The sequence below is a fragment of the Hemiscyllium ocellatum genome, chromosome 14 (genome assembly GCF_020745735.1).
Source record: "Hemiscyllium ocellatum isolate sHemOce1 chromosome 14, sHemOce1.pat.X.cur, whole genome shotgun sequence".
NCBI classification, from domain to species: domain Eukaryota; kingdom Metazoa; phylum Chordata; class Chondrichthyes; order Orectolobiformes; family Hemiscylliidae; genus Hemiscyllium; species Hemiscyllium ocellatum.
In genome coordinates, this window is record NC_083414.1 from 1144812 (window position 1) to 1160236 (window position 15425).

General features: G+C 43.1%; 1 protein-coding gene across 1 annotated transcript in view; it reads right to left on the reverse strand.

The window, feature by feature from the left end:
• Window positions 1–15425, reverse strand: part of qars1 (glutaminyl-tRNA synthetase 1) — an 84775-nt gene that overhangs the window by 43843 nt on the left and 25507 nt on the right. Inside the window, exons 5-8 of the mRNA XM_060835283.1 lie at window positions 15201–15265; window positions 14431–14484; window positions 12716–12776; window positions 5751–5822 (exon numbers count right to left, since the gene is read on the reverse strand). Coding sequence (XP_060691266.1) covers window positions 5751–5822; window positions 12716–12776; window positions 14431–14484; window positions 15201–15265 — 252 coding nt within the window. The remainder of the gene's footprint in view (window positions 1–5750; window positions 5823–12715; window positions 12777–14430; window positions 14485–15200; window positions 15266–15425) is intronic.

Genomic DNA, 15425 nt, shown 5'->3' on the forward strand with positions numbered 1-15425 from the left:
ACCAGAGGATGGCTAATACAATTCCACGTATCAAGAAATGTAGAGATGAACTTGGAAATTATAGACTGGTGAGTCTCACATCAACGGTAGGGAAATTACTGGAGAAAATCCTGAAGGAGAAAATTCACTTCAAAAAGCACGGGTTAATTAGGGATAGCCAGCACGGTTATGTCAGACAGACACCCATGCCAAACAAATTTGTTAACTTGTGATCAAGTGTGTGGATGAGGAAAGTTCAGTTGATATACTTTATATGGACTTTAGCAAAGCTTTTGACAAGGCACCAAATGGGAGACAGATCGAGGTTAAAGCACAAGGAACTGAGAGAAACTTAATGAGATGACTCAGAAACTGATTTAGTCATAGGACACAGTAGTGGCAGAAGGCTGTTTGAGTGACTGGAGGTCAGTGTCTAGCAGTGTACCACAAGGTGCAGTGCTTGTACCCTTATTGTTTGTTTTATACATAAATGATATACAGGATGACCCCCATATCCACAGAATCATTTTCTGCGGTTTCGGTTACCCGTGACCCAAACATATCTCAGGGAACCTTCTGGAACCAGAGACACCAAGGCTGCCAGGAAGATACGTTTCCCATTGAAGTAAACAGGTTTGCTCCTATCTGCGGCTTTGGGCTTCCGTGGTAGGCCATGGAACATATCTCCCGCAGGTAAGGGGTGGGGTGTGAGGGGAACTACTGTAGGTGAAAACGTGGCAGAATGTCAAACAAGTTTGCAGACAACAAGATTGGAAGAAGGGTTTAGAGCCAAGAAAATGATTGTAGGTTACAGAAGGATATAGATGGGTCAGAGTTTCACCCTGATAAGTGTGAGGCGATACACTTTAGAAGAAGAAGAATCAAGATTAAGGAGTATTTAATGAATGTCAGGACATTGGGTAGCTCTGAGGAATCTTGGGTGATGATTCACAGATCCCTGAAATCAGCAGAGTGCGTGAACAGGATAGTTAAGGCAGCATGTGGCATACTTGCTTTCATCAGTTGTGGCATGCAGTATAACAGCAAGGAGGTAATGTTGGTGATGTACAGAGCGTTGGTTAGGTCACAACTGGTCACCTCACTACTGGAAACTTGTGAGGCATCTTAAGGGGTTACAAAGGAGGTTCACCAGGATGTTGCATGGGGTGGAGAAATTAAGCTATAAAAGGAGAGTACAAACAGGCTTGACTTATTGTCTTTAGAGCAGAGAAGGCTGAGGTGGGAGACATAACTGAAGAGTCTGGAGGGATATGGGCCGGGTGCTGGCAAGTGGGACTAGATTATCTTGGGATATTTGGTCAGCATGGATGAGTTGGACCGAAGGGTCTGTTTCCATGCTGCACATCTCTATGACTCTTATGAGGGGTGCAGATATGGTCAGTAGGGAGCAGCTGTTCCCCTTGGTTGAAGGATCAATTAAGAGGGGGCATAGTTTTAGGGTAACGGGCAGGAAATTCAGAGATTTGAGAAAAAAAACTACTCAAGTGAGTGGGAATCTGTATGCACTGCCTGGGAAGGTAGTGGAGGCCAGAAACCTTACAACCTTAAAAAATAAAATTTGGATGAGCACTTGAAATACTATAACATTCAAGAATATGGGCCAAGTGCAGGAACTTGGGATTAGCGCACCTTTAGTGATAGTTATGTCAGTATAGACCTGATGGGCCAAAGGGCCTCTTCTGCACTGTCTGATTCAATGACTCTAATTAATCCCAGTGTCATTCTCTCTCTCCCCTCCTAAAAAAACTAGTTACTGTTTTTATCTGACAGGTTTATTTGGAAGTAAAGCTTTGCTCTGTCAGGTAGCTAGTGGGGCAGGACCACAGGATATCAGAGCAGACTTCGGGATACACAATCACACAGGGTCGCTGAGCAGAGACTGATAGTCAGGTTCGGTACCCACGAGGACAGCCTCAGCCGGGATCTTGGGTTCATGTCACACTACAGGTGACTCCACTACACTATAAACTTTCACACACAAGCACACATACACACGATCACACTCTCACACTCACTCAGATCCTCTCTCATACACATGCTCTCTCTCCCAGATACACACTCACTCTCACAGGGATATACTATGTCACACCCATGCACACGCACACTGTCAAGCAGGCACACACAGACCCATCCACCCACCCACCCACACACAGACCATGGGGTGAATTTGCAATTGCTTATTTGTATTTGCAGATACATTCTATTTTGTTCAAAAAGCACACAATCTGTAGACACAGTCAATCCATGTGAAATTTTATAAATTCCTACTTCAGAAATAGACCTGAATTAAGGTTGGAATACAGACAGACTCTAACCGTACATGTTTCCTGCATTGTCTGAGCTGAGATGTCACTTTTCTTTTAATAAAACCTTAAATCATCTCGGGATGTGACTTGAAAGAAGTTCTGGGATTTAAATATTAATGAATCAAAACCTGCATCCCCATTCTAAGTGATTAAAGATTTAACAGTAATCTAGGTTTGTTCAATATCTAGGTTTGTACGTATATCAGTCACGTGACACTTTAACCTTTTGTTATAAATGTTGATTGCTATGATCCTGCCCCACTAGTTACCTGATGAAGGAGCAGCCCTCGAAAGCTTGTACTTCCAAATAAACCTGCTGAACTATAACCTGGTGTTGTGTACTTTTTAAACTTTGTCCACCTCAGTCCAACACTGGCACCCACATATCATGCTTTTACCTGGACTCTAATTTTGTACATGTATGAAACAAAGATAGCGTCTTCTGAGCTTTTCAACCACCACTCTCTCCAACGTACAGAATTATTAATGCTTGCAGACTTCTTCTGAACTCCTTACAACTTCCCCCAGAGGGCCTGACCATCCCACTTTCACAACTCCTCTTTTGAGTCCTGGCTTCAACTCTTAGCTGCTAATGCTCCTTCCTAAGATTATGTAAGATCACAGAGCCATTCAACAGCTCCTGGTGCATAACCTGCAAGCCAGCTAATAATTTTAATCTAAAGGAATCGCAACATGGTTTCTGCCTGTCTGCCCTTTCTCCAATTAAACAGTGTCGCTGGAACTGATGCTCAGAGACCAGACTAATTGCCCTGCCCCACTGTCTCGCTGTAACCATATATCAATCATGTAACAGTAGCTAACAGAACAGTAGGCAATCTCATGCTCCTGAGCACTGTGGTGAGCTGAGGGTGTGCTGAGTACAGTGAACAGTTTGTCAACACAGAAACAGCAGCCACCTGAGTGAGGAACCGCAGGCATGCTTCTCCTCCATGCTTGGAGGCAACAGCACGACCTCATCACACTGTGCAGGAAGAAGAATACCAGGGAGGCAAGAATAAACAGATCATTATCCCTGGTGTTATTGCAGCCAGTCCAAGTTCACTGGCCTTGCTCTGCCTCTCCCTTATTCAGACACAACAGCAATACACTTTGCAGGCATTAAATAGAGTTGAATGTTTTATTTCAAAGTGCATTTGAAAGTAGCTTGTTGGTTGAACATTCTGATGTTATATTGTGAACAATAACTGTTCCACTATGTGCCTGGCCACCAGTGATTCAGCATCCAGTTTAAACTAAAGCATTGAAAAAATTATATTTCTCTAGCTCCTTTTACTACCTCAGGATATTCCAAAGTGCTTCACAGCCAACCAATATAAACGGCAGCCGCTGCTGCAGATCAAAAACAGCGGTGTACAGTTATGGGATACCTAAACATCCCACTTTGAAATGATAGAAGGTCTGTGCCTTTGATGTTTCTAGCTGTATTCCACCAGCTCATCTATGGCTGGTTCACGTGGGGTTTGCTTTAAATAAACAAGGGCTTCTCTCATGTGCTTTGTTCCATTGGATTCAGGATCTATAAATATTTGGCTCAGCAACAAACTTGAGGTACAATTTTTAAAGATCTATGAAGTCTTCAGTGGAAAGCAGCATGAAAGGCTAATATGAAATCCCCATTGTGAAAGGACCACCAGACGGCACATCAACCTGCCAACATGCCAGCAAATCCACATCGACTCATTGCGAGTCAGAGTGCCACACAATACCATTTTACTGTCTCAGCATCATTAACTGTTTACTCATTGTGTTTACTTTATTGTAGTCGGGTGATTGGCATTAACTCTGAATTCACTTATATTCTCGTAGAAGTAAATTAAAACTTAGAGATTGTGTCCAGAACAAAAAGCAAGCTATATTGTAAAGAAGTAGGGAAATGGATAAGGATTGACCTTGTTTGCTTGAAAAACAAATTGCTGGAGAGAAAGTCAATCTGAAATGTCTATGAATATGGAGAAGCTTTGCTTTCATTCATTTGACAGTTTGGTTATACATATGAAGTCCAATTTTTATTTAAAAAGAGAGAAAGGAATCTATTAACTGTGTACAGATGGTGACATTAACTGCAGATTCACTTGTGTTTTGAGAACTAGGAAGAGACTGAAACGACACCTGTCGTGTTTAGAAGTGTATGTTTGCAACACAAAGATAAAAGCTTATAGAACAATACGGTTTAAGGCTCTGGCTCTGAAAGAGGTAAATAGAACATAGAACATAGAACATAGAAAAATACAGCGCAGTACAGGCCCTTCGGCCCTCGATGTTGCGCCAATCCAAGCCCACCTAACCTACACTATCCCACTTTCCTCCATATGTCTATCCAATGCCCGTTTAAATGCCCATAAAGAGGGAGAGTCCACCACTGTTACTGGCAGGGCATTCCATGAACTCACGACTCGCTGAGTAAAGAATCTACCCCTAACATCTGTCCTATACCTACCACCCCTTAATATAAAGCTATGTCCCCTCGTAATATCGGACTCCATACGTGGAAAAAGGTTCTCATGGTCATTCCTATCTAAACCCCTAATCATCTTGTACACCTCTATCAAGTCACCCCTAAACCTTCTTTTCTCCAATGAGAACAGCCCCAAGTGCAATGCTGAGGTTTCATTAGCTTCATCCAATCTGATCGTGTCTCTCAGTGTTTGAATGCAGAATAAATTAGTGAGGCCCCGGTGGAGACAAATGTGACACACTTGGCTCCTGATCGTTGTAATTAGGCCAAACTAGTTAATGATCGTATCCACTGCTATGATGCAATAGCTGGGACTGTTACAGCACAGGTATCTTTGGGCCAGAAGGTTTAAGTGTCATCTGTTTTGGAAGTAAGTGTGTCATAACATGCCTGAACAAACTGATTAAAATATAAGACATAAACATAAAGTATACCTCGTTATCTAAATTAATTGCTTCACTTTGTTAAGACTCTATAATTGTCTTTTTTCTTTGTTCATTCACACAATGAATGCATCACAGTCTGGGTCAGTATTTATTGCCCATTCCTAATTGCCCAGAGGGCAGTTATGGGTCTGGAGTCACATGTAGGCCGGGCCGGGTAAGGATGGCAGTTTCTTTCCCTAAAGGACATTAGTGAACCAGATGGGTTTTTCCAACAACTGACAATACATTCTTTCATTCCAGATATATATTGAATTCAAATTCCACCATCTACTGTGGCAGGATTCGAACCTGGCTCTCAAGAATGTTATCTGGGTCTCTGATTTAACGGTCCTGCGATTATATCATAAGGCCGTCTCCTCCCCCAGATCTATAGCGATCTATCATTGACAACAGACAGGCCTTTCAGCCCAATAGGAAGGAGAACTGTCACAAACCACCAACGTTTGGTAACCAGAAGACAGGACAAAGATTGATCCTAACTCTATCGCTCACTACGTGACTTTCTCGAATGTAACCACTTACCAGGTTTGTGGAACTTCATTGCCTCTCCACGCAACTGTTCCATGAGAGAGGCAGACTGCACCTCCACTTCACCTGCAGACAGCACAAGAGGAAGAACAAATATTTAGATTTCAGGAGGTCTTGGCTCATTGTATTACTAATACAGTAACAAGAGTAAGCCATTCAGTGCCTCAAGCCTGTTTGACCACATTTAGATAAAGCACGATCTATTTATCTGCCTTGATTCAGTAACCTTTAATGCCAGGCTAAAATTTCACATGCAGATTAATTCTGAAGAAATGTCCAGCTGGAACAATACAGGAAGTTTTTTTGAAAAGTCACGTATCAAAACAGAATATGTGAGAGGAACTCGTCAGCTAAGGTAGCATCGGTGGAAAGATGTCACTCTCACTGTCTTTCTCTGCAGTAAAAGCTGAAGCTTAAGCTGAATCACAAGTGAAGGGATAACTTATAATCCCAAACTAAATTAAAAATAAGATGGTGCTGCAGATAAACCAATGGCTGGAATAGAATGATAGGTATAAGGGTCTAACCAAAGTAAAACATTAACTAAAACTGTACAAACTAATTAAGGCAGAGAAATCATAAGTTATTAAAGTGACGGTGTCAGAACAGGACAGTAAGGAAGATTTTACAAATGCAGAACAGTCTGGTTGGGTTAGACATAACATGACATGAACCCAAGATAACAGTTGAGGCCACCTTCATGGGTACTTGGCTAACAGTTTCTGCTCGGCGATTCTGCAGTGTTGTGTATCACTGAATGACTACACAACAATATCAACAAATTTCACCCTACCATCAGACTTACCATGGTGGCTGAAGAAATAGCGGAGGTGTTGGTTGTAATCTTTCAAAAGTCACTGGAGTCAGGGAAAGAACCAGATAATTGGAAAATTGCTGTTGTAACCCCTTTGTTCAAGAAAGGATCAAGACAAAACATGGAAAGTTATAGGCCGGTTAGCCTAACTTCAGTTGTTGGTAAAATTCTAGAATCCATTGTTAAGGATGAGATTTCTAAATCCTTGAAAGTGCAGGGTCAGATTAAAACAAGTCAGCATGGATTTAGTAAAGGGAGGTCATGCCTGACAAACCTGTTAGAATTCTTTGAAGAGGTAACAAGTAGGTTAGACCATGGAAACCCCGTAGATGTTATTTACCTAGACTTCCTAAAGGCCTTTGATAAAGTGCCTCACGGGAGACTGCTGATTAGATCAGATTAGATTCCCTACGGTGTGGAAACAGCCCCTTCAGCCCAACAAGTCCACACCGACCCTCTGAAGAGTAACCCACCCAGTCCCATTTCCCTCTGACTAATGCACCTAACACTATGGGCAATTTAGCCTGGCCAATTCACCTGACCTACACATCTTTGTGACTGTGGGAGGAAACCGGAGGAAACCCATGCAGACACGGGGAGAATGTACAAACTCCGCAGAGGCAGTCGCCCAAGGCTGGAATGGAACCTGGGACCCTGGTGCTGTGAGGCAGCAGTGCTAACCACTGAGCCACCATGCCGCCCGAGTGAGTTGAGGGCCCATGGTGTTTGAGGTGAGCTACTAGCGTGGATTGAGGATTGGCTGTCTGATAGAAGGCAGAGAGTTCGGATAAAAGTTTCTTTTTCGGAATGGCAGAATGGTTTCCAGTGACAAGTGGTTCCCCGCAGGGCTCAGTGTTGGGGCTGCAGCTGTTCACATTATGATCTGGATGAAGGGACTGGGGGAATTCTGGCGAAGTTTGCCAATGATACGAAGTTAGGTGGACAGGCTGCAGAAAGATTTAGACAGTTTAGGAGAGTGGTCCGAGGATGATGAAATTCAGTGTGAGCAAATAAGAGATCTTACACTTCAGAAAAAAGAATACAGAGATGGAGTATTTTCTGAATGGTGACAAAATTCCTAAACCCAAAGTACAAAGGGAGTGCTAGTTCAGGATTCTCTAAAGGTTGACTTGCAGATTGAGTCCGTGGTTAAGAAAACAAATGTAATGTTGTCATTTATCTCAAGAGGGTTGGAATATAAAAGCAGCGATGTACTACTGAGACTTGAAAAAGCTCCTGAAGAAAGGGCTTATGCCTGAAACGTCGATTCTCCTGCTCCTTTGATGCTGCCTGACCTGCTGCGCTTTTCCAGCAACACATTTTTCAGCTCTGATCTCCAGCATCTGCAGTCCTCACTTTCTCAAAGCTCTAGTTAGGCCCCATTTAGAATCTTGTGTTCAGTTTTGGGCCCCACACCTTAGGAAGGGCATACTGGCGCTGAAGCATGACCAGCAGAGAGTCACATGGATGATCCTTGGAATGGTCAGCCTAACATATGATGAACGGCCACGGATCCTGGGATTGTATTCATTAGAGTTTAGAAGGTTGGGGGAGATCTAATAGAAACTTACAAAACAATGCATGGCTTAGAAAGGGTGGATGTTGGGAATTTGTTTCCGTCAGGCAGGGATACTACCCATGGGTACAGTCTTAAAATTAGAGGGGGTAAATTTAAAATGGAAATGAGGAGACACTTCTTCAGCCAGTGGGTGGTGGGCCTGTGAATTCATTACTACGGAGCGCAGTGGATACCGGGATGTTAAATGTCTTCAAGGCAGAGATCGATAAATTCTTAATCTTGCAAAGAACTAAGGGCTACGGGGAGAGTGCGGGTAAGTGGAGTTGAAATGCCCATCAGCCATGATTGAATGGCGGAGTGGACACAATGGGCCGAATGGCCTTACTTCCACTCCTATGTCTTATGGTCTAATCGCTAGACAGGAATGTCCCCTCCCCGTTGGGGAACACTTCAGCTGTCAAGAACATTCAGCTTCCAATCTTCGGGTAATCGTCCTCCCAGGTGGCCTGCGAGATACACAACAATGCAGGATTGCAGAGCAGAAACCGATAGCCAAGTTTCATACTCATGAAGATGGCCTCAACTGTTACCTTGAGTTCATGTTGTACTCCATGTAACTCCACCACACTGTTCTGCATTTGTAAAATCTTCCTTAATGTCCTGTTTTGGCACCATCACTTTGATGACTTGTTAGGATCTCTTCCCCCTAAATTAGGTTGTACAGTTTTGGATTACTTGTTACTTTGGTTAGACCCTCAGCATGTGGCTCTTATACCGATCATGTTATTCCAGCCTTTTGGAATGTCTCCAGCACCACCTTTTTTTTTTGTAATTATCTCCCTGCCTCAATTAATTTGATCGCAGGTTATCCCTTCACTTGTGATTCAGCTGTTGATACTTTACTCACACCGTCTGACACTTTTGATCACCTGCAAAGACTGGTTATTCAGCCTATTGACACTCCACTCACACTAATTGGTTGATCTTTTCATCTCAGTGCCTTTAAATTCTGCTTGTGTGCTTCGCTTCACTCTGAAAGTTTATTATTTCAAATAAATCTCAACTATAACCTAGTCTCACATGACCTCTGACCTTGCCCAGCCTCGTTCAACACCAGCACCTCCACATCACAAAGAAAACTAGTTGTTTTAAAGAAATAAGTCAGAGATTTTACAATTTGTGAACCAGTAACTTGGCACCTTGTGAAGAGGAGAAAAGGCATCCAGAAGAAAAGCTCAGAGAAACAAAGGATTTGCGAAACAAAAGAAACCCATCCATTACATTAGGAAGGCACTTGATAAGGATCCCCACGGTAAACTAATGGAGAAAGTGAAGTCACATGGTGTGCAGGGTGTACTAACTAGGTGGATAAAGAAATGCTTGAGCAATAGGAGACAGAGAGTAGTAGTTGAAGGGAGTTTCTCAAAATGGAGAAAGATGACCAGTGGTGTTCCACGGGGATCAGTGTTGGAGCCACAGTTGTTTGTGATATACAGAAATGATCTGGAAGAGGGCAATAATGGTCTGATCAATAAGTTTGCAGGTGACACGAAGATTGGTGGAGTAGCAGAAAGCGTAGGGGACTGTCAAAGAATACAGATAGACTGGAGAGTTGAGCAGAGAAGTGGCAGATGGAGATCAATCCAGGTAAATGTGAGGTGATGCGTTTTGGCAAGTCTAATTCTAGAACCAACTATACTGTAAACAGAAGAGCCTTGGGAAAAGTTGATGAGCAGAGAGATCTGGGAGTTCAGGTCCATTGTACCCTGAAGGTTGCTGCGTGGGTGGATAGAGTGGTCAAGAAGGCATATGGTATGCTTACCTTCATTGGACGGGATATTGAGTATAAGAGCTGGCAGGTCATGTTAACATTGTACACAATGTTGGTTCGGCCGCATTTAGAATACTGTGTACAGTTCTGGTCGCCACATTACCAAAAGGATGTGGACGCTTTGGAGAGGGTGCAGAGAAGGTTTACGAGGATGTTGCCTGGTATGGAAGGTGCTAGCTATGAAGAGAGGTTGAGTAGGTTAGGATTGTTTTCATTAGAAAAAAGGAGATTGTGGGGAGACCTGATTGAGGTCTACAAAATTATGAAGGGTATAGACTGGGTAGATACAGATATGATTTTTCCCAGGGTGAGCGATTCAAATACAAGAGGTCACACGTTCAAAGTGAGAGGTGAAAAGTTTAAGGGGGATATACATGGCAAGTACTTTACACAGAGGGTGGTGGGTGCCTGGAACGCTTTGCCAGCAAAGATAGTAGAAGCAGGCACGATAGATTCATTTAAGATGCGTCTGGACAGATGCATGAGTAGGTGGGCAGCAGAGGGATATGCTTTAGAATTGGACGATAGGTTTAGACAGTGGATTTGGATCAGCTCAGGCCTGGAGGGCCGAAGGGCCTGTTCCTGGGCTGTACATTTTCTTTGTTCTTCTTTGAATCCTAGGAGACAAGTGCCACTGAACTGTTTCCCTCGTCAATATGTCTTCCATCTACAACACAAGTGTAATTTAGTGTGCTTGCATCTACTTGTAGGGGTGTTTTACAAAAAGAGAAGGGGGTAGGGTTTAAAGCGTTTACATTTAACAGTTCAAAGCTGATTACGTGGAAACTAGCAGAAATAGGCCATTCAGCCCTTCTAACCCTGCTCCAGTATTCCATATGATTAGGGTTGACCCTCTATCCTGATGCCATATTCCTGTTACCTCCCCATACTCCCTGATGCCTTTAAAGTCTAAAAATGTATCTTTCCCTTTCTTGATTATATTAACTGACTGGGTTTCCTGTGAAGGAGAATTCCACAGGTTCACCAAACTTTTGGGCGAAAATGTATTCCCTCATCTCAGTCATAAACAGTCTACCCCGGACTGAGATTGTGCCCCTGTCCTAAACTCCCCAGTCAAAGAAAAAGCGGTCTCTCCATCCCGGTCATCTTTAGAATTGTACTGTGTATGTGTTTCAATCAGATTCTAGTGAATACAGGCCCATTCAAACTAATTTCTCCTCAGAGGACAGTACTGACATCACTGGCATCAGTGAAGTGAATCTCTGCAGCACTCGCCCAATGCCAAGTGTATCCTTCCCTTAGTTAGGAAGGTCAAAACAGCACGCAATACTCCTCATATAGTTTCATCAAGGTTCTGTATAACTGCAGGGAAAAAGTGAGGACTGCAGATGCTGGAGATCAGAGCTGAAAAAAATGTGTTGCTGGAAAAATGCAGGTCAGGCAGCATCCAAGGAGCAGGAGAATCGACGTTTCAGGCATAAGCCCTTCTTCAGGAATGAGGAAGGTGTGCCAAGCAGGCTAAAATAAATAGTAGGGAGGAGGGACCTCCTTTGGAACTCAAATCCTCTTGCAATGAAGGCCAGTTTACCACTGACCTTCCTAATGGCTTGCTGCAGCTGTTTGTCTACTTTCACTGACTGACATACAAGAACACTCAGATCCTTTTCCACAGACACGTCCTAATGTATCACCATTTAAATAATACTCTGCTTTTGTTTTACACGTATTTGAATCAGTTTATTTAAAATTAAGTGTTTTTTGTTAAATACACAAACCTTAACTATGTTTTCTGTTCGCCTGGTTCTACCAGACACGTAAATGGGGACTGTGCATTCTTGATAAAATCTTTAACTTTTATTACAACTCTGTGCAGAGCAGGGCTTAATTTACAGTGAACTTCCCCCAGAGAGGCATGATCCAGATTAGACCAGCAAATTAAGGTTTTACAGCCCCCACATTCACTAAGGAAAAGAAATGGAGAAAAACAGAACAGAAACTTCTCTGAAGTTTGGTATATGCTGGACATTACAGAGTAACAGGATTATAGTGCAGGGACTACCACTCATCGGCATTGACGTTCACTAACAGAGGGATCTAGTTTAAGAGCCATGAGGTTTTGGTGAGACCAACTTGGAATATTGTGTCTAGTTCTGGTTGCCCTACTATAGGAAAGATACAGAGGCTTTGGAGAGGGTGCAAAGGAGGTTTACAGGATGCTACCTGGACTGGATGGCTTGTCTTATGAGGGGAAGTTGACTGAGCTTGGACTTTTCTCTCTGGAGGGAAGGAAGAGGTGATCTGATCGAGGGGTACAAGGTAATGAGGGGCATGGATAGAATCGAAAGCCAGAGATTTTCACCACTGCAAAATTGACTGGCAGGAGGGGTCATAGTTTAAAGGTGTTAGGAGGAAGCTATAGGGATACGTCAGAGATGGGTTCTTTACGCAGAGAGTTGTGAACGCACGGAATGCGTTGCCAGCGGTGGTGGTGGAAGCTGAGTCATTAAGGACGTTTAAGAGAATGCTGGACATGCACATGGATAGCAGTGAACTTAAGGGAAGCGTAGGTTAGGTTATTTTATTTTAGATTAGGATTAATTCCCAGCACAACATAGTGGGCTAAAGGGCCTGTACTGTGCTGTACTTTTCTATGTTCTATTGTTATAACATTATTTCTGGGGACCTGGTGAACCACAAAGCCAGAGAGTTGGCAGAGTTTCCAACTAGAGGTGATTATGCTTTTTTCTCCACCACACACACGCCTGCCTCATCCACCCACAGAGATCTGTGACTCTGAAATGAAATGTATCAGTTGGTTAAATGCTATAACTCACCATTAATTGTTGATTCTTCTTTGCTTTCTGTTGCCACTTTTTGTGCCTTTTGCTTTGGAGCCTAAAGCAAATTAAAAACAACATGCTGTGAGAGACACCAAACTGTGCTGATACGGAGCTGGTTTGGGCCTGAAGGACCCAGAGATAGCGACGGATCTCTCCTTGCCCATTAATACCTCACCATGTACGAGTGAAAGATAGTGGACAGCAATTCATGTTACTGGCCCTGAAAAACCCAACATTCATATTTGCAAGATGTCAGATATCTCCATTCTATGCTAAAAAAATTATATAAAATTTTAAAATAATGACTTGTCATACACGTGGGATTTGGGTAGAACCGATGTATTGCAAAACTTTTAATTTGATTTCTGAGAAGTTATAAAATTTGAAGGAAAGACGTGCTAGTTATTTCCTGGCTTGCTGTCCGATATTGTCCTTGGATGCACCATTATTCCTAGATGCTGGAGAATCTTCTATAGCTAGAGGCAGAATGGAATAGACACTCAAAAGAGAAGACCTTACCACAGAATTTTGTGGGAAACGTTCCGAGGTCAGTAGTGAGCAGTCACTATGTCACTGACGGAAGAATTAAACAATTACACAAAGGAGCAGAGTGGGCCATTCAGTCCATCTAGTCTGTCCCACCATCAATGAGGTCATGGCTAATTTGATAATCCTCAACTCCACTTTCCTGCTTTTCCCCCAAAACCTTAATTCCATAATGATTAAAAATCTGTTTTTCTCACCCTCTTGAATAAACTGAACTACCCAGCCTCGAAAGCCCCCTGCAGTAAAGAATTCCACTGTTTCAGCACCCTCAGTGACAAAACTCTGCAGCTGAACCAGATCTATAATAAAGCAGCTCACATGATCTGCACTTTCTCCACCAACTTCAACATTCATTCTCCTATGATTAACGCAAGATGCCAACAGTAATATCATCTACAAGATATGCGACAACAACTCAACAAGGAATTCACTGACAGCACCTTCCAAACTAATGACCTCTGTCAGCTCGGAGAACAAGTGCCTTAGACACCTGGGAACTTCACCTACAAGTTGCCCTTGTCTCAGAACTAAATCGCTCATCCTTCATGATCATTGCCAAACTCCTGAGCTCCCTAACAGCACTGAGTGGTTGGACATCACATGCAGACGTCCAAGCATGGGGTGGTGCTATAGCACATGCACTTCAGCCGTTCAAGAAGGCAGCTCCCCACCACCTCCTCCTGGGCAACTAGGGAGAGGAAACTGTTGGTCTGGCCAGCGATACTCATAACCTGGCAATTATAGAATAGAATCAACACAGTGTGGAAACAGGTCAATTGATGCGTTGAGTCCACATCGACCCTCTGAAGAGCATCTCACGCAGACACCTCCCCTGCCTTCCTTATCCCTGTAACGCTATTCTCCATTGCTAACCTACCCAGCCTGAACATCCCCGGACACTATAGGCAATTTAGTATGGCCAATCCATCTTAACCTGCGTACCTTTGGACTGTGGATGGAAACTGGAGCACTCGAAGGAAACACACGCAGACACAGGGAGGTTGTGCAAACATCTCCCTGCACAGTTGCCCGAGGGTAGAATTGAAGCCAGGTCACTGGCTCTGTGAGGCAGCAGTGCGAACCATTCAGCAGCTTTGACAGGCAAACCGGCACAACTGTTTACAAAGATCACAGAGTGCAAAACACTGCAGTAACAGCAATACCTTCGCCTTCTTTTCCAGATCAGCTTCAGTCTTTGGACCCAGTAAATTCAAAACCTGAAAATCATAAAAAGTAAACATTAAAACATATTTGAGAGAGAGCATAATTTAACCATTAATCCAGGATTCCACCCAAGGCAGGCTGTTAACATACATTTGAACTTAGGCTTTGAACAGTTGACTGAGGTGATACATTGGGGAAAAAAAGTACGAGTTAAAGTTTCAAACAAGCATCTAAATTTCTACCTGCCGAGAGCAGAGAGAAACTTATTCCAATTCCCCGCTCTTGCTCAGACCCTTTAAAATGTACAAACACCTGTTTATGGTGAATTTTAGGAATTGGCTTTTAATGAACACCCAGACAGTAGTCTCAGTAACAGTCCATTCTGGATTCATAACAGAGACAAGAATCTGTCATTATCAACTAATGTGTTAAAGTACATGGAGATCACATGACCCTCAGGAGTATATACAAGGAATGGTGACTGGTGTTACTGAGTTATTATACAGGTAATGAGAACTGAATCAGGCTGTCAATCAGCTGTAGCTGAGTGGGCAGCACTTGCTCGCTCTCTCCTCCTCCCTCCCATGAGTTTGGAGATTCAGAGATCAAAGCCTACTCAAACAGCATCATGCAGAATAACACTCAACGCAGCGTGGGAGATGGCACTGTTGGGGCTGTTATCTTCCAGGTAGGATGTTAAACTGAGCATTGGTTTGAGCACAAGATAAATGGTTCACGTTCACTGACTAGAACAATCTGCAGCACTTACCTGGAGATCCACTTCATTTTTGATAATCTTCCCATCTGCCCACTTCAGTTTGTTTCTCACTTCACCTGGGAGAGACAAACCACAAACATTAACCCCTCCTCACAAACTCAGCAATTCACACATTTCTTGTGATTGTTATGAGAGCTGTTAACTCCATTCTCAATCTAGTTAGATTCAAAGAATTTACTTATTCAGTTAGACCACATAGTCTTAGAGATGTACAGC